The 23282-nt window shown below is 44.6% G+C and overlaps 1 protein-coding gene across 11 annotated transcripts in view; it reads left to right on the top strand.

Annotated features, from left to right (window-relative positions):
- The window catches only part of ACSL1 (acyl-CoA synthetase long chain family member 1), a 64730-nt gene that overhangs the window by 21992 nt on the left and 19456 nt on the right, over window positions 1–23282 (top strand). For 9 of the 11 annotated variants that reach the window (XM_036249541.1, XM_036249540.1, XM_036249543.1 and 6 more), the window contains exons 3-7: window positions 11279–11393; window positions 14736–14800; window positions 18683–18784; window positions 21027–21126; window positions 21344–21522. In XM_036249541.1, the coding sequence (XP_036105434.1) occupies window positions 11279–11393; window positions 14736–14800; window positions 18683–18784; window positions 21027–21126; window positions 21344–21522 (561 nt within the window). The remainder of the gene's footprint in view (window positions 1–11278; window positions 11394–14735; window positions 14801–18682; window positions 18785–21026; window positions 21127–21343; window positions 21523–23282) is intronic. The other 2 variants (XM_036249545.1, XM_036249544.1) reach the window with 1 other exon arrangement.

Raw genomic sequence — 23282 nt, 5'->3', positions numbered from 1 at the left:
GTGCCCTTCTCAATAAAGCCCAGGCCTGACTCACAGCTTCTCACTACTTAGAGGATTCTAGTTCTTTCAGACAATTTCTTGGATTCATTAATGTGAAACTCCTAAAATATATAAAAGATATGTCAGTTTTATTCAAGCCAAAATGTAAAAATAGAAGAACTGAACTGAACTACTTCTGAGGAAAGATGGCGTCAAGATCCTTTATTTCAATCTAGAAGGTAAACTCAATTTCACTTCAGCTAATCATATACCAATAGTGAGTGGGCTTTAATATCTTCTATAGGTATGTGTGAGGTTTGGGGCTGTCTTCTCTCCCAGCAGAGGACCTGGTGTCTCTTAGTAGCATTGCCTTCACTATGGAATGAGGAATCGGCAGGTGCAGATGTAAGATATTTATAATTTAGTGGTAACTGTAAAAAATACCTAATTCTTATTTCTTGTATGAGAAATTATGGCACTTACAATGTGTTTTTTTTTCTTTTTTATCTTCACCCGAGGACATTTTTGCATTTATCTTCAGATAGAGCAGGAGGGAGGGAGAGAGGAAGAGAGAGAAACATCGATGTGAGAGACACACATGGATTGGTTGCCACCTACATGACCCCCAACCAGGGCCGGGGACAAACTGCAACCGAGGTGCGTGCCCTTAGCGAGAACCAAACCCAGGAGACTCTGAGCGTCCATGGGCCGACGCTCTAACCACTGAGCCAAACCAGCCAGGGCACTTACAACACTTACAATGTGGTTTTTAAGCTCCAGATTAGCATGAAGTCATTGAGCCTTATTAAAATACTCATACATGTGCCCTGGCTGGCTTGGCTCAGCGGTTGGAGTGTCAGCCTGTAGATCAAAGAGTCATGGGTTCGATTCTAGTCAAGGGCATGTGCCTCAGTTGTGGTTCAGTCCCTGGCCCTGGTCGAGGTCATGTGGAAGGCAGCCGGTCGATGTGTGTGTCTCTCTCTCTCTCTCTCTCTTCCTTTTGTTCTTTCTCTCTCTCCCCCTTCCACTCTGTCTGAAAATAAGTAGAAAAATATCCTCAGGTGAGGATTTTAAAAAAAAATACTCATACATGTTCTCTGTGAAACAGTTGAAAATGACAAGCAGAAAGAAAATGAAAATCTGTAATTTCACTACTGGCATATAGGCTTTCTGATTTTTCTCTTTGCTTATAGAAATGGATTAAGCTCGAATTTTCAGAATTTGTAGATCTTAGAAATACAAAATTTGCTTTCTGTTTCTAAAAAGAGAGCTTAAAATATTGAATTTGAGGTTAGCCTTGGAGCTCTGATGCTTAGTAATTAGAGATGCTTTTATGGAGCTCACATCATTGTACGATGTCTGTGTCGGAAAGAGGAACTCAGCTGTTTCATTAGGTGTTCGTGAGGAGCCTGTGTACCTGGCACTGCTGCAGGGCTGGGCATCGGATAGGATATTGCTGCTTCGTTCTTCCTTTGAAAACAAGTGGCACCATGTGCCAGTCCCTCCTCTCGCCCCCATCTCCCATCTCACATATGTGGTTTCTTTGCCCTCCCCTTCCTGTAAATTTTATGTGGATATTAAATGAGAAGAATCTGCTCATTTTGGTTTGGCTTCATCTCCTCACTGCCCACACTGGCTGTTTCCCAGCTACACTTTTTTAAAGCAGCAGGACAGACGTTTTTTGTAAGTTACAGTTTGTAAAATTTCCTTTTAAAATCAGGGTTGTAAAGAGGATGCTGTTCGCTCTCATGCTCTGCACCTGTGCAGGAAAGGCGATGTAGACATACACTATAGAATGGGACAGAAAACTGGACTTAGCAACAGAATCCGAAGTCTTTTTAAAATCTGTGAGCATGGTTTGATCAACATCCTATTTAGAGAGCTGTGTCTGTCTGCACCTACAGCTCACCAGCCTGCAGCAGCGAGTGAAGGCTGGCCGTTCCCCACTGGTCAGGGAAGGACTTCATCTTGCAAAGGGTTTTTGCTACTGCTGCTCCACAACTTTGAGCAGGACACAGAAGCAAGTTTGTGTGTGTGTGTGTGTGTGTGTGTGTGTCTTTTTTTTTCCCCAATCACTTTCACAAGTGGTAATGCAAGTTTTCCAGTTTTAGCTAGTCCCAGCCTGTTCTCTGGGATTGTCGTCTCCATGCCCCCCAGTGAGATGATCTTCACTGGGACAACTGGAAACCCTTTGGGGGTGGTCAGGGCACAGACCTCAGTGGTTGCAGTTAAGGGACACAGAAGAGCATGTCGGAGCTGGAAGGGACCAAAGAGGCAGAGAGGTGTGGCAGAGGCTGGGCTTGGCTGCTGTGCTTAGACCGGGTGGCCCTGAGCAAATGCACCTGACTTTCCTGACTTTCAGATCTTTTATCTGGAAGACAGAGGGGACAGTGCCTTCCCTCCGTCGCTGTTGTTAAGAGGACTGTGAGAGAGATGCAGTGTCTGCCTGGCCCCTAGTAAGTGTTCAGTAAAGGTCAGTTTTCTTCTTCTGTAAAGGTCTCCTCTTTCAACCCTCACATTTTATCTATGAGGAGACCACTGAGTCTGAGGAGGTGCAGTTGTGTCCTCCAGTCAGTGAAAGATCAAGAGCTCAGTCATGCTGCCTTCATTACAGGAATGGAAAGTTATGTGTTATAACTACAGCTGAGGGGATAAATCAGGACAAGAAGGACAATTTGGGTCTGTCTAGATAAATTTAAAGAGTCAGTGGTGGCTACAGCTTTAGATCCCACGAGCAGGCTCTTCTGAAAATGGATGTGCAGGCAAATGAATCTGAAGGTAGTGATGGAAATGAGAGGAGGAAAGGGAGCAGGTTAGGTAAGAAACAGAGTCTGAGGTTCTGCACACAGGTGGGACATAGGGTCAGCAACTGTTGAGAATGGGAGTGCGGACGAGGGAGGCAACAGAGTTGTCAGAACCTGGGCCGCAGCAGTGGAAGCTGATCTCTGGTGAGTTTCTGCCTCCTCCTCCTCCTCTACCCCTGAACAGTATGGGACATAGATGGGGTCAGAGCAAAACGTGGTGCTGATGGGGCTGTAGGCCCGCCTACCAGAGCTCAAGGGATTTAGGCAGCAAACCATTGAAAGCGTGGATGAAAACCACTGTGATGGCTGCAGGAGGCAGTGGAAAGAACGTGGGAACTGCTCTAGCCGATGAGAGGTGTCATCTGGGCATTGAGGCAGCTTGCTTTCTGTTAGGTAGGGAAGATTCGGACAGCTACAAGATTATAAAAAACTTAAAACTCAAGTTATTTGTTTTGTTTTTAAATATTAGAGAAGGGAATAAATTGTAGCAAGTAAAAACTATTTTATACTTTCTAGTCCTTAGCCCTTCTAAGACTTCATTTTAAGATGATCAGAGCTTAGATTAAAATTTAGCTCTGGTAACTAAACCTGTTAGTCTATAAAAGATTCACTCTTTAGATTTGTTACTGTTTTTTTAAATATGCAGAGCTAGTTCTTTGGGTATAACTCATCTTGTCTCCAAGTTGGGTGGCTGATTAATTTCTACACCAAAGATCTCATGACGTTTGGGTTACATGCTGGACATGTGGCCCTTTTGCATGAAAGGTTGAGATTTAAATATTCTTCTGTTGGGATATATATGATTAGCAACTTGCCATAGAATTGTAACTCTGTGCTCCAGGACGTCTAATGTGGAGGATGTGACACTCTGGATGTAACCCTCCATAAGTCACAGAGAGTTAGCAGACGCTTTCATTCAGCAAGGACCTGAGCTCTGCTGTAGGATGTGTACAAGCCCAGAGATGGAGAGGCTCTGCCCTCAGGGAGCTCACAGGCCAGCAGAAGGTTCTGCTGAGGAGTCCTTCCACCCCTGGCAGAGGGCAAGGATCATCCTTAAACCAAGACTAATGCAAGGGACTTGTTTTCATGCCATAAAACCAGAGCTGTGGTTCATTCTCAGGTAAGAAGGGAAAAGAAGCAAAGTAAATGTAACATCAGCCTGTGGAAGCGGTGCTCAATAAGGTGATGATTTTAAAATTCAGAAGTCAGTCCTTCTCAATGCCAGCTCCCCTGGACAACCTCAGACCTCCAGGATCACATGAACTTGCAACAAGGATAGCACTCTTAGTCCACGTTAGAGGGTGTATGGGGTGTACAGACTTCAGTGAAAAGCTGTGAAGGTCTGAAGATCTGCTGTTATCACAGGGTGACTGCCACGGACAGCTGTGTTGTCTAATTGAAATTTGCTAAGAAAGTAGAACTTGTGTTCTCACCAAAAAAGAAAAAGAAAACCATAAGGATGTGAGGTGGTAGATGCGTTAACTTGATGGGGGTCCTTTCACAATGTATGCGCCAATCAAATCACATTGTACACTTTACACAGATTGTGGTTTTGTCAATTACACCTCAATAGAGCTGAAAAACCAAAAACAAAGAATGGCGATGCCCTTCAGGTCTCGAATGGCTGGGGCTAGCTCTGAGCAGGGGTGGTGCTGTGACGGGCAGAGCGCTGTGAGGCAGAGATGCAGACATGAGAGCTGACCCCGATGGAGGTGCAGACAGAGGGTGGGACTACTCCTCCACTGACATTGTGGGTCTGTAGAAGGAAGGAGGGCAAAGCCGTCAGTAAGAGGGAGCCTTAGACTAACAGATTCGCACCAGGCAGGAGGCAGCAGGTAAGCATGAAGAGGAAGGAAGAAATGCTAGGAATAGTCTAGTTCCTGCAGTTCTCTGTAAATATCTGCATAAATGTCAACCGAACTCATCTCTGGAAGCCTCGGAACAGTTGACTAGACGTGCATGTGAGCTTTGGAGCAATCTCCTGGTTTGGTGCTCTGGCCTCCTACCTGTCAATCATCCTTGTGTAAATCTTGACAGTTTTTAGGCGTTAACTTCCATTTACATACCATTTGTAACTACAGGTTCCGGGTCACTATTCCCACAGCCTGCTTCCCTGGTCCCGACTGCAGTATAATTGTCAGATTACAAGTGTGTGCAAACATTTGGCCCTCCAGTCCCACCCTGGCAGCGCCGCCGTGGTGCTTGAGATTTTGCAGACACGTTTTCCTGAAGTGTCACAACATCTGAGGCATGTAATCAGGCCGTCCAGCGGTTGTCAAGGTTGGGGCAGTGTGGGTGGGATGGAGAGAGGGTGTTTAGAGGGGTGTTTTTGTGTAGACATGTTATTCTGGGAGTGTGCAAGCATCAGCACTTTTATACCTGTAGGTAATTTTTCTAAAACTTGGGCTTTTTAATAACAAACTATGAAAACCTTGCTAACTTACTTTTTCTTAGTAAACTCACATTATAGGAAAAAACTCGTTGTTGGACTTGTCTGTCTGCTAACTGGAAAGTGACTAGTGATTCGAACGCGGTGGTAGAAGGTTCCCGCTGGTCCTGGGCAGCAGCACTGGGTGGATGGGCTGCGAGGTGAGGGGCGGGCAGTGCAGAGGACTGGAGAACGTTTCTGAGCTTTGTGCCAAGACCAGGCCACAGAAGTATCAGGTATCTGCCTTCAGGAATTCAAAGAAGGGAGAAGGAGGGTGATTGTTTTAGAAAAAAGAATTATTTCTGGGTTTCTTTTACATGGGAAGAAAAGCCCCCAGGTACCTGTATGAGAATACAGTAAGGCAGGTCTAAACACAGTGTCATTTTGCAGAAGTGATGCCACTTTCTGGGCTTTATCAGTCTGTGAATGTGTGTGCACATAATGACAGAAATGGGTGCCATGATGCTTGTTTAAGTTTAAAAATAGCCTCCCTGCCCTGGCTGGTTTGGGTCATCGGTTAGAGCGTCAGCCCAAGGACCAAAGAGTCTCAGGTTCAATTTCCGGTCAAGGGCACGTACCTGGGTTGCAGTTTTGATCCCTGGTCCCGATTAGGGAAGCTTTCCCAGCCCCTCGACACAAGTTGGGTTCACACCAGTGTCTAGCAGGCCAGAAGTAGACTCCGGGTCCCTGCAGACTTTGCTTCAGAAGTGAAAGGGATGCCTCACATATTCTAAATGGCAGGCGTGTGGAGGTGCCACAGGCTGTCTTGTGTAGCTGGGATGGTGTGTTTGTGGGAATCTGGATTGTGTGACTCTAAGCTTTCTCCCCTTTCACAGAGGTTGGGGGTTGCTGTTTCTTTCTGTGGATAGCTGACTTTCTCTGGTGATGAGATTGAGGTGTGTTTAGCAGCACAGAACTAGAGTTTGCTAAGTACTGTCAGCCTCCGTCCCTAAATGGATCCTCTGATTGGGACAGTGGGAGCTCAGGAAGTCGGAAACCAGAGAGTGAAAAGAAAAAAGGTTCAGCGGATTCAGGGAAAGCATTGAGGAACCAAAAATCCCAGTAAGGCTCCAGTGATCTGGGCCTGTCTTTCAAAGATAAAGGTGACCAGTGTGTGGGCAGTTTGAACGTGCTAGTGAAGCACAGAGAAATCTTGTAACTTACCAGATGGTCCAAGGAGCTGGGTTGGAAGCTCAGCTCCCCCACGTTTTGGATGTGGGACTGAGGCAAGAAAGCCTCCCTCCTGGTCTGTTCCTCATCTGCGAAGTGGCTGGCCAGTAGCAGGCGCTCAGTAAATACTCACTTACCTTCCATCTTTCCTGCGCTCAGATGACACCAGCTTTGATTGTCACTGTGATGATTCTGGCCTTTATTTACGCAGGTGAATGTAAAGGATCTTGGGAAGTTAGGTAGTGAAATGCTGAGCATAAATAGTGAACCTGAGGGTTCAGTGCTACTCTGTGACATTTATAGGTCAGCATGATGGGGGAGTCTAGGTATTCTTTTAAATATCCTGACCGTTGTCATTCAAAAAATGTGGTTGGGAGGGTCACTGTGGGCTGACCAAAAAGGCCCTAGTTTGATCTATCAAAGACCTGGTGTTGCTGGATATGAGAGTTGGTGGCCAGAGAGCGTCTCTGCAAGGTCATTGGATGGAAAAGTAGTTTTGCACCTGTTTTGTTTTGTTTTTTTCAAATTGATTTTTAGAGAGAGCTGGCTGGGCATCGAACCTGCAACCCAGGTGTGTGTCCTCAGCCAGTAATTGAACCCGCAACCCTCTGGTGCATGGGCTGACACTCTAACCACTGAGCATGCTGGCCAGGGCTTCATCCATCTCCTTAGAACTTACAGGTTCTCCTCCTCCTCCCTCTCTGCTCTCTCTTCCTTCCCCTCTTCCCTTTGTCCCTGTGTCCCTTCCCTTCCTGCCCCTCCCCCACCCTTCTCCTTGCAGGGAGTAAAGAAGGGTAAGGATCTGGGTAGTTGTGGCCTGTGGGTGTCTGTTTCCTAGATGGAGATGAGTGAGACCACAGTTTATAAAGCTTGGGTCATTCTATCCCCCAGAAGTCTTCAAGGACATGATTTGCTTTTGCATTTAAATGTGGGAGTGGCTCCAAATGCCTCTCACCATCAGCTGCTCCTTCTCGTCAGCTGCTGGCTCGAGTTCCAGTCTGGGAACCAGACACACAGATGTTCCCTGTGGTCCTGGGAGTTTGAACTTTTATATCCTCATTAGCCCACATGGGAGCCTCAGGGGGCATGCTAGCCTGTATAGATGTTACAGGATATACTCATGACCACTGATGTGACTAGGGGTTTAACTCACCATCTTTTTTTTTTTTTAACTGGGAAACGATATGACCACATCGAAGTGTATAGCAGAAGAAATGAAAGACCTAAGCCTCCCTGACTAACAGTCTTACTCACTGATTTCTGAACATTAGGTTGGGGTTATCTGCTTAGCAAAATTGACATCCCCACCCCCACCCCCAATCTGCAGGTTATATCAGAAGTCCAGAAGGCCCATTTTGAGGTATTTTTTTGAGTAGATGGTCCTAGAAATAGGCATGTGTGCTTGAATAACCCGAGAATTGAATCCCCGGCTTTTGAACGGCTGAGTTTCCATAGCACGTGCAGGCATTTGAGTCCCTCGTGGGAATGACCGTGACACCCAGTGCTGACATAGAGCGTTTTCACTCAGTAAGAATGGTCACATGCGTGCACATCAGAAATGATTCTTTACAGGAACATGGTCATTTCGAAGAGCAACACATGTCAAAACACCAATCTTGCTGCTTGGTCTTTGCCACCCCTATTCCATTCAGTCTCTTCTCCTAAAGTTACAGAGTATGCCTTACAATCAAGTGATAGTGCGACCTTTTACCCTTTGTCACTTATGCCTTAAATTGGCATAGAACCCATGTACTGCTTCATCTTCAAACGTTTGCGAATTATTCTAATTGCTTGTTTGAATAATAATAAGTATCTTGTCTTCAGGGTACATTGTCAAGAGGATGGCTTTATTTGGTATATAATTAACTCCTTTAACTTCGATTTGACTGTTTTACCTCTGTGTTCTCAAAGTCTTGAGGATTATATACCACCGAAAAATTAACCTAACCAAAGAATTATTTTTCCAAAAGTTTGTTATCAAATTATATCTAGAGCTATGATCTCCAAAATGAGCACTGGGAAGTTTACCTTCTATCTCAAAGGGATGTGGTCACCATATATCGAAAGCTAAGCTTAATCTCTTTTCTCACACCTACCCCCAACCCCCAGTCTTATTTGTGATAAAATGGAACTGCTGTCTACTCAGCCCTCCAGCTCTCCCCTTTCTTCTTTTCTCCCACATCTAGCTATTTGCCAAATCCCACGCACCGGGGCTTCATGCTTCAGTGTACACCTTCCCCCATTCCCACTTGCCATGGCCCTGGTCCAGGCCCACATGTGTTGGTTTCCCCTTGGTCTCTCTCCTCCATCCTGTTCTGCCCACCGGCTCACACTGCTTGTGGATCTCTCACGATTGCCCGTTGCACCGCTTCCCTGCCGGGCACCTTCGGACCTCAGGCGGGTGGTTCTCACACCTGAGCCAGTGTTAGAGCTCCCCAGAGGGCGCGCTAAGCAGTGCTGAATCACATCCCCCAGTTTTCTGACTCAGCGGATCTGACACAGCGCTAGCTATTTGCCTTCCTGACAAGGACCGAGTGTTCCCCTGATCATCCTTTGAGGAGCGTGGTTCTAGGGTGACCGTGCTCCGCAGACTCCAGTCTGCTCCTGTCTGTTCATTCTGACCTCCTCCCTTCTCTTCTGCTCAGCCAGTGCACGGGAGCCCCTCTGGTCACGTAGGATAGGCATCGGGCTCCTCCAGAACAGCTGTGTCTCGTCCTCCTGACTCCCACCTTCCCAGGTGACAGGTGTGGGCACAGCACAGCAGAGGGCATGGGGAGGACGGCACTGCTTTTGCAGAGAAACACCGAGCAGAGCCTCAGGGGGACCGCGCTGTGGCCGCCAGACCACCTGCGCCTCCGGGCAAAGTGGCCGAGGCCGTTGTTTGTGGCAGGCAGTGGGCCCCTCTTCACCAGGATTCCACACCTTGTACTTTTCTTCGCTCTTTTCTTCTTCCCACGCTGTCATTTTACCCCCACCCCCTTTCTCTTCCCACTTACCCATGATGCCCTGGGTCTTTTGGTGCTTTCTGGGTTGAAGAGGTTTCTGAATCTTACTGTAAAGCCACAAAATTGCTTCCGAATTTTAATATGAATATTTTTTGTAGTAAAGAAATTGGCTAAGGACTGGTATTGTAGTTAGGGCATGTTATAGGGTATCTGAGTAATGTTCTACAGATTCATATTTTATAGGAAATTTCTTGTTTAACTAAAAATAACTCTGGATGTGGATACATGGTATCCCCATTTTATAGAAGAGAAAAAAGACTGAGAGATTAATAATGATGCATGATTCTATTTCCATCTTTATACACACAAAGAATAGCTTCTTTGTCTTCTAAAGTAGAATGTTCTAGTTAATAATTATATTTGGAATCATGGCTACAGGTATCAGAAAGTTTCTATCAAGTTAGAGAAGACTGTGAAGACTAGAATATATGACTGGGTGATATTTACTCCGAAAAATTATTAGCAGTTTTAGATCAAGAGTTAAAGGCACATATGTAGCACTTATTAGATACTTAAAGAATGTATATAAATGTATAAACATAGAAAAAATTCTGAAAGGGACTCACTGAACTGGTAATAGGGTCTATTTTTTTCCATGATATACTTCTGTTATTAAAAAATTTTCTTCACTATACAAATGACAACCTGGAGGGGAGGAAAGAGAGCATGTGGGAAGAGGAGTGACGGATCTAACTAAGAAACCACAGGAAGAAAAGGATCTTTACCTAGTGAAGGGTCTCCACATGGCTCTACTGCCGTGCATCCCGGGGGGGGGGGGGGGTGCAGCCCTGTCCACACTGCCTGTCTGCTCCTCGAGGCCTCGCCCTTTGTCTCCTCTTCACGAAGGCTTTCCTGTCTCCTTTCTTCAAACCTCAAGCCAGAAATGATTTCTCTAACTTTTGAACAGTCCTTTCTTGAGGTACCAGAAGTCCTTGTATCATAATCTAATTTCCCCAAGGAGATGTTTCCTGACCATTGCAAATGTGAAGCCCCTCTCTGAAATTAAAAAAATAAATAAAAAGAATTATAGGCTCTGGCATGATAGTAGTTGAACTTTTGTTCATCCATGTCTAAAGAATGCCTGGCGTTCCCCTGGACATCTGGACCCCTGGCAGTGTCTCTGTGACCCCAGCAGGTGCAGCTGCTTGCAGGATGAGAATGACTACCCCTTAAGATGGCTTGGGCTCCTGGTCAGGAGCTCTGGGACAGAGCAGGTGTGCTCTCTGAGCCAGCAGGTGGAGGTAGCGTAGGGAAGGGCACCGAGGTCTCAGATCTGCACACCTGTTGGTGCTGCACGTCGTAACAGTTACATACTATCTGAGAAACCAAAGTTTCTAACGAATTATAGAGCAGTTGGCACAGAGAGAAAACAGTGGGAATAATCTCCAAAAGAATATGGCCAACTATACTTCAATTAAGAAATATATATATATTGCCCAACCGGTGTGGCTCAGTGGTGGAGTGTCGACCCAGGCACCAAGAGGTCGCAGGTTCTATTCCCAGTCAGACACATTGTCCAGGTTGTGGGCCCGATCCCCAGTGGGGTGCATGCAGGAGGCGGCTAATCAATGTTCTCTCATAGATGTTTCTATCTCACTCTCACTCTCCCTTCCTCTCTCTTTAAAATCAAAGAAAAAAAATTATTTTAAATAAATAAAGACTATAGATAAGTGTTATGGAAGTAAAACTGAATGGTGTGTCATCTCCATAGGAGCCGACACAAAATCCACCTTCTGCACCACACCCTCACTTCAGTTTGTTCAACAAAAACAGTGCACTCCCCAGGCAGCTACTCCACAGGGCCCCTGGGGGATGGGGGCAGGCACATTAGGCCTTTCCTTTTTAGTGCTTTCTGCAAACGTGCTCATCTGTCTGTCTGTCTTTTTCCATAGGGCAGTGGTGGTGCTCGGAGATCCACGCTGCTTGACAGTGATGAGCTCTTGGAGTATTTCTATGATGACGTCAGAACCTTATACGAAGGTTTCCTGAGGGGCATCCACGTGTCAAGTAAGCATTGCACTGAATTCGCGTAGCTGACACTTAAGGATTTCATTCAGGAGGAGTGGTCTTTACCAGAGAAACATATTTGCTCATGTCGCTTAGGCCTCCTCTGGTCCCATGACTTCTGCTGAGTGAGTCAGAGCTCACTGGCCCCTTAAGACTGCCTGTGGCAACAGAGTGGGTTCCACACGCACCTTAGCTTATTACGGGCTGACTTTTTCTGCAGTCATGAGACCTCAGTTGGGCCCGGTCCAGTATTTTTCAAAGTTACTGATAAAGAGACTCATTTTAAGAAACAAATACTGACATCCGAAGGAAGTAGTGTTCCATCAGCAACACTGGAAATGGGACTACCCTCAATTCCTAACCGTGGCAGCAGAGACCCTGATATCCTGCACATGCCTTCCTTTGCAGACCCTCTCTCTCCCGGGCTCCAGTCACACAGAACTCCCTGCGCAGCCATGACCGCCTCTGCTCTCAGGACCCCGCACCTCTGTGCACTTCCCCCTCCCCCACCGATCATGACGCCTCTTCTCCCTACCCCCCAGCCCAGGGTGCTTGATCTATTCTTGCTAATTTTGTAAAACTCAGGTCGCATTCCACCTTTTCTATAAAACCTATCATTTTTCATCCCCTTCCTTCAAGTGAGGCGTTCCCTCCCACACCCAGCATCCTGTACCTTTTTACCCAGCCTTCTGTCCCATTGGCACTGCTCCTTGAGCACTGACACAGCCTGGCACCCAGTAGGTGCTTCATCGGGCAGCCTCAGTGCAGGGGAGGGTGCCCTGTGCTCCCCCCACGGTTCTTTTTGGTTTTGCTTGTTCCAGGTCCTTGGGGTCCACACTTTGTTATTTAAATCTTTTGGGGGTTAGCTTGTATTTTTGCCACTGCTCTCTAGACTGTTATTTCCTTACAGGTCACGGACTGTGGTGCTATTGCTCTGTCCCCCACAGCGTGCTACGTGTGATATGTGCTTGAGAGGTGCCGTTGTTTCTGCCCGATATTGGCAAAGTTGGAGGCTCAGTTCACTGCGTTTGCCCCAGCATTCCTGTAGCAGATTCATTCATTAACTATAAAGGGAGCAAACTTACTTCTAGATTATTGAATTTATGAATTTCTTCAGGGTTAGTATCAGGGTCAGAGTTTGTGAGAATGAATATAAGGTAAATCAGACTAACAAGGGCATATGAAAAATACGTGTGTGTGTGTGTGTTCGTGTACTTTACCACTACCACAAAGCATGTCTGTGTATAAATATACACACATTTTTTTCACTGTTAGCAGAGGATGGGATTCATCTAGGAGTATGGTGACTTACATTATACTTTTGAGTGTCCCTGATGTTAAGACAAGTTATTAACTTCTTGGGGGGGGGGGGTCACTTTCTCTACTTGAAAAATGAATGACTTACATGAATGTTTCAAAGAAGCTGAAGAAAAATAAGTTCAATTTTTTTAACTTATACTGATTAAAGGGAGTTGTTTTGCAGGTTATTTTATTATTGTTTTTCTCCCAGGGGAGCTTTTTATTCCAAGCTTTAGTTTTCCTAGGCTACCATAAGATTAACCTTCTATAGGGGAGCCAAAACCTACATAAGGTCGTTAGGAGTTTGTTGAATGATGGGAGAAGCCAGGCTGGGGTTTTTTAACCTGCTATTTTAAAGCTGTACCTGGGAAGCCATTTGTAAAGACTGAGTTTCCTGTGCGTCAGTGGTACTCACCCCCACCTGCACTTCAGAGTCACTTGGTAGCTTTTGAAGAATACTAAGGCCTGGGCCCCATCCCTGTCCAATTATGTTAAGAATGTTGTGAGTAGTGCCTGGGTGTAGTATATAGTTTTAAGTTCCCCAGATGAGCCGGGGTTAACTGCACTGTTGTAGAGCTAGAATCTGCAAGTTTTTCTGTGAAGGGCCAGATAGTACATGTCTTAGGCTTTATGGGCCATCTGGTCTCTGTTACAGCTACTCAGCTGCAGCCTCAGATAAGGCGTGAATGAATGAGTGAGGCTGCATTCCAAAAGATGTGTTTACAAAAACAGGCGCAGGCCTGATTTGGCCTCTGGTTGTAGATGGCCAGCACCTTTTCTTGAAGAATAGAGTGATATTATTTTTTATGGCCAATATATATATATTTTTCCATCTGAAAACATCTGATGGAACTTGTCATGTTTGGCCTGGTCTTATTTATTTTTGGAGGTAAAATTGACATATAATGGTGTATTAGTTTCAGGTATGCAGCGTAGTGATCACCACAGTAAGTCTGGTTAACATCCATCACCACACATAGTTACAAATTTTGTTTGTTTTCTTGTGATGAGGACTTTTAAGATTACTCTCAGCAGTTTTTAAATATACGATACAGTTTGGTGAACTATAGTCACCACGCCGTACATTCTGTACATCACATCCCCAGGACTTACGAATTGATCTCTGGCAGCCTGGTCTTCATTACAGCCCCTGTGGATTGAGGAGGGTCTGAGAATAAGGCCGCTTAGAGCTCAGAGTCAGGAGGTGGGTCTGAAGGAGTAGGCGTGTCTGGCCTGAGTCCTCACGACTGATTCTGGAACCCACATGCGCACCTCACTTCTCCGGGCCCCAGATAGGGCCATGCCCTGCCTTTCCTTCCCCTTCCTCCAGGCCCCCAACACACATCTGACCACCTCAGCTGGCGCTCAAACTGAGAATGTGGAGCCAGATGTCTGATGGTCTCAAAGCAGAAGTGTCGGTGCCTTGGTCAGATGGGAGGTGGCAAAACTTCCAACTTCAGATGTCCCCAGAGAAGGAGCTGTACAGGCCCAGCAGGCAGAGCTGGTGGTAGAGCCCTTCTTTCTAGTTAGGAAACATTCCTGTATGTGGTCAACTCTGATCTTCTAAATGTGGCAGCTTTTTTCCCCAGGTGAACATAGCTTTTCCCTTCAACAACTACAAACTGAGCATAAAGTTCGCTTGGGATTAATCTATAGAAAGGGACTTATATAATTCCAAATGTAAATGATTTGGATTATATTTATTACTGTGCTGGCTGTTAGTGTGAACAATTAATATGGGTTTTCTTTCTTTCTGCTTATTAAGTGCCTAAGTTGGAATTAGGACACATCCTGGTATTTCTTAACTTTTGCATTTGCCTTCTCTCCTCTCATTTTCCTCTTCTCCTGCCCCATTTAAGAATAAAATAGAAATAAGTAAACAAGCAAAAAATCAAAACCCAGGGAGAATTATTTTCGGCCTGAACTCACTGTTTCTAATCTGAGACCTCTGAAGTCTACTCGGTACTTTGTAGAATGAGGTGGGATAGAAATTGAGATATTTATATGTGTTACACCCCTTATGTGCCTTTTTATTTTTTTTAGATAATGGCCCTTGCTTAGGCTCTCGGAAACCAGACCAGCCCTATGAATGGCTTTCCTACAAGCAGGTGAGTTTTCTGGCTCTGTGGGCACCTCGCGAAAGCTGCAGTGTTTCAGTTTGTGGGTTGTTGGAGCCACTGAATGTTCGGGTGGGAAGGTCCCTGCAGGATGTATGTGCCTGACCAACGCAGAGCTTTAGGATAAATGTGCAGGATCTGAGTGGAGAAGTCTGACTCACAGATTTGGGGAAAACTAGTGAAGTGATTTAGCTGGTGGTTCAAAGTACTTTATTTTGTTTTTATTTGCTGATTGACTGAGACAGACATCGATTTGTTGTTCCACTTATTGATGCATCCATTGGTTGATCCTTATATGTGCCCTGACCAGGGATCAAACCCACAATCTTGGTGTTTTAGGACAATGCTCCAACCAACTAAGCTACCCAGTCAGGTCCCAAAGCACTTTATTTTGGAACTAATATGGATGCATTGTGGAATAGAATATAATTTTGAAGATAAAAGTCTAGAAATGTGCTTGAAGCAGGTAACTCTCCTTCTAGACCCGTGGAAGGATAGGATTACTCCTCTCTGCTGTGAGAGGTTCTAGAAAAATTGAGAAGCCCTCATATAGAGTAGCCCTCTCATTTTATAGATGACGAAAGGGATGGGGCCCACCCAAGGTCACAGCTGGTTAGTGGTGGAACCAGGACCAAGAAGTGTGGTCCGTGCCATCTAGTGTAGGGCTCTTCAGTGTGGCACGACCAGCTGGGGACTGCTGTGACCTTTAACCCCAGGACAGCTATCCACAGCAGCATAGGTGTTCAGAGATGACTCCTGTTTCTGTCATAAATACGAAGGAAGCTGGGATCTGGGTGTTGTTACTCTTGTTGTTCTGCAGCCCCAACTTGTCCATGGCTACAGCTGTTTAAATAGTAGTTTGTGAGTGGCAGGTAGCAGAGCAGGAAGATATTGCTGTTTATTTTTATATTTGTTATGATTACAACAAATCTACATGCCCGTGCTTCTCCTCAGTCCAAGCAGTACCTGCAGACCAGCAGGAGCAGCAGGAAGTGGCGGTGTTGCTGCCTTTGTCTCTGCGCAGCTGTCCAGGAAGTGGCTCCCTGCTCGGGGGTGGGTTATCCAGGGCACTGTGAGCACACGCCAGCTTCCTCCTTCCAGGCTTTGTGTGAGCGTGTGCTTAGTAGCGAGTGTGTTTGTCACTGGGAGCCACAAAGCCAGCCAGCCCAGGAGTCAAGCTTTATGTCCTAGACTGACGCACACACTGTCTTTCCTTCCCTCGTCTGAGGATCAGCGGCTTGCCAGAGGCTCTGCTGGGGGCTTGGGAAAGAGGGCAAGGAGACCAGGCCAGTGGCGCACCTTCTTGTGGGGGTGACGAGCCGTAGTTCAGATGACTGGATGGATTTCGCTGTTTTTATTTTGCCTTCCCAAAGCCACATAATAGTGTTCAAATAGCAGCTTTCAATGTCCCTCATTTTGTATGTGGTGTAAAGACAGTTTGTGGGTGCTGCACATACAATGGTGCATGATGGTCTTAAGGCTTCACAGAACCCCGAGTGCTTTCTGGGTTATGTCCACTGTGTTAGGTGCAGGACAGTAAAACCTCAGTATGATGGACTAATTCGAGCAAGGGGTGTCCATTAGAGCTGAAAGTCTATTATATAATAAAGGAGGTTTTCCAAATGCGTACGTTAAAAAATTGACAAATTTACCTGTTTTCACTTATGTAGACATGTCTGTGAAATTAAAATTAGGTATGTATGAAAAGTTTAATTTCACAGAAAAGATTTCTATATGTGTTACTGTAATTTAAGTTTTTACTGAATAGGTCTAGTAAATGTGTGCATTCACCAGTCACCACGAGTGAACAAATGCACACAGCTGCGGTGTGGCTTAGCGCACGTGGGAATATTTGTCGGCACCATTAAAACTGCTGCAGAAAGTCACCCACCAGACAATAGAACCGTTTCCCTCGCACGATGTGGTGTGATCACGTGCTAATCATCTGCCGAACGGTGTTTATGAGAGGTGCCTCCTGGATTTAAATATGTAGACTATAGTTGTAGATATGTAATATTTATTTATGTCAGCAAAATTACTACAGTGTTTTTTCCAACATATGGCCTATTCACTAAAATTTGTTTAAAATAACTGAATTAATAACAGAAAATAACCTGTTAATTGAATTATATGCAAATCTTGGTTAAAAGCATTTTAAAATTAACAGGGTGTTAATTATCATGTATGACATACAGATTGGAAATTTTGTCCGGTAAATCTGAAGTCCATTAAATCAAGGCCCCCCACATCGAGGGTTTACTCTAATATATTCCCACATCACTTCTGTATGTCAGCTGGAAGAGAGACAAATCTATTGCAGGTTGCATTTTTCAGGGAAAATAGAAAATCACTGAGGTTTCTGAAGGTGTTCACCCATATTATACATGTTTGTCAGTCTGATGAACAGAAAAACTGGATTCAACCTGATGCCAACTTTGGATTTGTACATTTCAATCTTTTTTTTTTTCACTACCCCAATGATTCTGACATGTAGGGCCTAGCAACCCCTTTTGAAGAAAGGCGTGGATCCTCTTTCTAGAGATAGAAATGCGCACATATTATCCCAGGGAGCTCTGCAGACGCTGCAGGCCTGTCACAAGTCCCTACCTTTAATGCCATCAGCAGTTGTGAAACAGGCCACGGGTGTGTGGCCGTGATCAGCATCCTGATGTCATCCTCCGCCACTCAGTGTCAGCTCTCACTCCCGCTAGCTGAGCGACCATGGCCTATGTGCCAGAACCAACCAGGTTCCGGGGAAGGAGTAGGTGTGGTTTCACCTCCCGTGGGCATGGGCGTGAATTCAGGGTGCTCTTGGGAATCCACCAACAGAATAAAAACAGAGAAGTCCAATTTTCAAGGTTTAAAAAGCTTTTTTTTTTAGTTAATTTGGAGTAGGAATGGGCAGAGGATGGGGGCAAGTAATAGTCCTGCCAAAATTTTAGAAATCTACCTATTTTAACTTGGTTGTAATAATAGTATGCATTTTTGTATTTTTTTCCTTAAAATTGTTATACATAAGTTTGGTATGGTTTTCATCATTGTAATATTTACTCAATGTGTGGCATTTCCCCAGAGATGTGCTGTCATGCACTTAACCCCCTAGCTGTTGGTCTTTTGTCCCCTGGAGTTTTGTGACTTTAGGTAATTTTGAAATATACATCTTTTACATTAAAAAATTTAAAACACCTTTTAAGATTAAGTTATTGCCTAAGAAATTCTCAAGAATGGAATTGGAGAGCCCAATGATAAGAACTTGTTTAATTTAATTTTTTTTTCTTTTAAAGATCTCTCCAAAACTTGCTGTTTCTGTGTTTATACCAAATGACAAGTGTTGGCTGCTTTGTTGGTCTTTTTTTAAAAAATGTTCTTACTGATTTTTTAGAGAGAGAGGAAGAGATAGAAACATTGATGTGAGAGAGAAACTTCCATCAGCTGCCTCCTGCACGCCCCCTACTGGGGATCAAGCCCGCAACCCAGGCATGTACCCTGACTGGGAATCGGATCGGGACCTCTCAGTCCATGGGGGAAGCTCAGTCCACTGGCCGGGCTGCTTTGCTGCTCTTTATTTTAAAAAAATTATATGTCCCTGTATTCCTTTTATAATTTTATGAGATTTTGTAAAACTGAAGCGTGAAGTAGAACTGGGTAAGAAACCCTGACCTGAGAGCTGCAGCTGTCGCTTTGCAGAAGGAACTGTGTGGTCAGTTTCCTGAAGAGTGGGTTCTGGTGACTAAAACCTTGTGGTGTTTCGACGTGTCCCTGAAGGTGCCTGTCTGCTCCCGTGCCCTCTGTGTGCGGTGCTGCTCGCCGCTGTCACGGTGAGCTCCGTTCCTCCAGTCGCCTGACACTGTTCCTGGCTTCCCTCCCCGTTAGGTTGCAGAGATGGCGGAGTGCGTGGGCTCGGCGCTGATCCGGAAGGGCTTCCGGACCGCCCCCGATCAGTTCGTCGGCATCTTTGCCCAGAACCGACCTGAGGTAACACCTGCCAGGCCCCGACTGTCAGGCTCTGGGCTCTCGCCTGCCCCGCTTGAGACCAGGTTTTGTGGTCTGATTTCTACTGAGAACGTGGCTTTGGGTCACACCTTAGAAAGTTACACATGTCAAAACCCCAGCCAGGGCCTGCTTAGCGTTTAGGTGGGGGCAAAAGGAAAATCACTTTTTAAACATTATTGCTATTATTTTTTTTCAACCAGATCCCCAAACAAAATACCTACAACAGATAGAAGTCTTAAGCAATTAGAAAAATAGCATTAATGACTTACAAAGAAATTGAGATGCAGTTTTGTCAGTAGCAAACTCATATTTTCTTTCTGAAAGATTTGATTTTTTTCCCTCTGATCAAGTTACAAAGTTTAAAATACCACAGACAACAGGGAAAGTGCTTCAGCTTGCCCGGGCCTTAATTTAGTCTCACGGTCTCTTACTGAGCTGTCCAGGCCTAGGCGTGGTGCTTCTGCAAACTCTGTATCAGAATACGTTTAAATGAGAAGTTCTTTTGGAGGCATCGCTGCTGGTGTTAGTGAGTAAGTTAAAGGCATTGCTGGGCTGGAAAAGTTCAGGCACCTGGCTTGAAGACCTACTTGTGTCCTACTTCTCAGACCTACTTATGTCCAGAAGGTATGTTGGCTCATCCATGTGCTACTGACTATTTAGTAAATGAGAATGGTTTCTTAGGGTTTTATGTCCCACTTGGGGAAAAACAGCATTTCCCACAGCTGGGTCATTTCTAGGCTTGTGGAATTTAATTTCTTTCATTTAGAGTGAAACCTATTCAAATGAACACACCCTGAATTTTTTTGTTTTAGGGAAATTTTATAAGGAATCTTATAATTAGGACACACATTCTTTACTTTAAGGAGTATTTTCCTTCCTATATTTATGAGTTAGTCCAACAGATGTTTATTGAGCACCTACTATGTGCCAGGCACTGTGCAGAGCACCGAAGTACAACAGTGACTTGGAGCCTCTCTGTGAGGTACTGCGTAAAGAAAGCCCAAAAGCCGATGCTTTCTCAGTAACGTGCTAAGTGTGGACAGAGGGCAAGAGGATTATGGGGACTCAGTCAAGGAGGACTTCCTGAAGGGTGCGGCTGAGTGGAGTCTTGACAGAAGTAAAGGTGGGGAAGTCAATGAAATGTTCTCATCCAGCAGCATGTCCGCGTTGGGGAACGAAGCATTTTAACATGGGGGAGCTTGGGGTTGAAGGAGAAGGGGCAGGGAAGAAAGGACCACATGTACCACTGGACCTGCTAAGGAGCTAGGGACTTACCTCCCTATTGGTAGTTTGAAATTGGTTCCAAGGGGAGGCAAGCGGAGAAAAACCAGTTGCAGGCCAAATGTGTGTGAGTGGCCGGTGCGCCCTTCCCATGACAGCTCTGCCTGTCTGTGGCCCCGGTCTGTTCCGTGTCCGAGTCTAGCAGAGAATTGAGAACTGCCGATGGAGATAACGGGTTCCCTGAGGATCTTGCCACATTTGCCTTGTAGGTTGATGAGTTATTATGTGGCTGCCGAGTTTGGAGGCCAGGTGACTAGTTACTGCATCACTTCTTTCCATCATTCCTTTTCTGGGGAGGTTTTGCTGGAACGATTTTTCTGTTTGACAAGTGTGGCCCTCCTTCCCCCATTTTCAGGCCCTGTTGCACACGTGGCCAGACTGATCTTCCTCAGACCCACAGTCAGTTTTGCTGAGAAACCCCCAGTGGCTGGGCATTGCCTGGGGACCAAAGCCAGGCTCCTTCAGAGCCAAGGGCTTGCCCCCCACACACACACACATCTAGCCTTCCTGTTCCCCACTCCCTGCAGAGACATACAGGTCGGTCAGTTGCTCACTGACCTCCCTCCTGCTTGTAATTCTGCAGTCCCTGCTCTTCAGGTCTCCTTGCCCTTCTCTCCATCTGACCAAATTGTGTTCTCTTGCAAAGGGCCGCTCAGTTACCTCTCCACAAAAGTGGCTTATCAGGGCTCTGAGTCAGTCACTACCTTATATTGTTAATTATCTTTTACATTTGCTTCAGTTCTTCCGGTAGATTGCACTCCTTTTTAAGAAGGGGACTAATACTTTGTCCTTGTTATGAGTCCTTCATGGTGCCTGGCATATAGTGGTAGATGTACACATTGGGCCATGTCCAGTGTTTCCCCTTTAAATCTAAGGTCAGTCTCTGTGAAGCCGTCCATGATGACATGTCATTTTCTCTCCCCAACCTTTACTGTTTGTTTAGTGGGTGATCATCGAACAGGGATGCTTTGCTTACTCAATGGTGGTGGTTCCCCTCTATGACACCCTCGGAGCTGAAGCAATCACTTACATAGTCAACAAAGGTATGTCTGTGGTCTTCGGGTGGACATTGGTCTCGTTGTTGGTTAGATTCAGTGATTCACACTTGCTTATATTTGATTAGATAGGGATTTTATATTTAAGTGTATGTCTACCTATTTTTTAAATGTGGTAGTTAAAATAACCTTAAAATTAAAAAATTATGCCATCAAAGTCTTTATATTTCAGAGTGTCTTGCTCATTGTATCTCTTCATTTTCAGCTGAACTCTCTCTGGTTTTTGTTGACAAGCCAGAGAAGGCCAACCTGTTACTAGATGGTGTAGAAAATAAGTTAACACCAGGCCTTAAAATCATAGTTCTCATGGACTCCTATGGCAGTGATCTGCTGGAACGAGGCAAGAAATGTGGGGTGGAGATCACCAGCATGAAGGCCATGGAGGTGAGTCCTTCTGCTCTCCCCACTTCTGGAGGCTTTCCCCGAGGTCATCTGGCCGCAAATATGGGATATCCAGTGTGACCACACCATCGCAGCCCTGGCTGGTTGTCTCGCAACCCATAAAAGATAGAGAGCAGAAACTCCTGTCTCAGATGAGAAAGAATTCTGTGTGCATGCCCAAAGTTAATGCACCGCATCTTGTAGAGATTTAAGTTTGTGTCTCCTCTTTAGGATATAATACCTGTTACTTACCGATTTGTATCTAAAATGGAGCCAGGGATGGACATCTGCCTCCTTATTCTTTTTTCCCAAATTGCTTTCATAGAGGCCTGGTGAATTTCTAGCAGGGATGTTTGATTTGGTTTATTTTCATATTAAATTTCTTCAGATTCACATTCGTCACAACTTTAAAGGTAACGATTCTAGGAAAATGTGGCTCATGTTGAAATTGGTTGTTTGACATTGGCCCATGTAAGAAGCTGATTTTCCCCTTTGGCCTTGGATTAGAGTTCAATCCCAAGGAGCTAGCAGGAGGACCTTATATGTATACATCATATGAAGTAATAGGCTAAGTGGAGTCAGCAATTCTCTTTCTGAAAACCGTATGTGTGTTTCCTGCAGCTGTTATAAATAGGGCTTAAGATTTATTTTAGTTTTCTATAAAGAATTTGAGGCTATAAATTAGAATCTATAAAACCTTTCCTGGGGAACTTAGAAGTCAGATGGAAACTGTCATTTGTTGTAACAGAGCCTTCTGCCTCACTCACAGACACACACACTAGCATGCACTCGCACGCACACACTCTCAAACATAGGCACACACTTGCACACACTCTCACATAGACACATCACACACATGTGCATGCTCTCATACACACATGCGCACATACTCACACATTCACAACACACACATCAGATGCTCACACACTCATGCATACTCACAGACACACATCATACACATGTGTACACACAGACACACATTACATGTGCACGCACACACATGCACACACAAACACGGCAGCATAGAGCATGAGTCAATAAGCGCTAAATAGATGTGCTGTATTGTTAAACTGGGTTTAAAATTTTTTTAAACTTATAATCAATCCCCTTTCATGATAATTATCTCTTTTCCCCTCATCTTTCCTCCTTCTCCCTAACCACCCCCCATTACAAACATACACATGATAAAGAAGTAATTTTAAGATTAAAAAATTTAAATGAGTGAAGATTCAAATAAAAAGTTTATATTAAAATCTTTATTTATGAAAGACATTGCTTTATACTTACCTGTGTAATGTAATTCATATTTTGTTTCTACAAGTTTTGTAAGCAAAATTTTAAAGTTTTAAGAAATTAATTTTTTTGGCCTTGTAAATGCAATGTTTATTGTAAAAATTGTTAAGTGTATCTTTAATTGACACCTCACATCTCTGTTGATTTCACTGTTGTCTTACCTTTTTTAGGTTTAAGTATAGTTAGTATACAATATTATATTGGATTCAGGTATCAATCACTATAGTGATTGGACATTTTTATACCTTACAGTGTTTTCACCCCACTAATTGTAATAATCATCTGTGACCACACAAACTTATTTAAAATTAGCTTTATGGTTGATCTTATGGTCATGTTTATATTACTATATATTTATATGGAATCAAAAATAGAAATACAGGTATTTGGAATTTTTGCATTATTTTCAATATTTTATTATAAAAATTTTAAAACATGAACACAAGTTGAAAGAATAGTACAGTAGACGG

This window comes from Molossus molossus, unplaced genomic scaffold (assembly GCF_014108415.1).
Source record: "Molossus molossus isolate mMolMol1 unplaced genomic scaffold, mMolMol1.p scaffold_m16_p_9, whole genome shotgun sequence".
NCBI lineage: Eukaryota > Metazoa > Chordata > Mammalia > Chiroptera > Molossidae > Molossus > Molossus molossus.
Note: the sequence above shows the minus strand (reverse complement) of the source record. Positions and strands in the feature narration are given on the sequence as shown.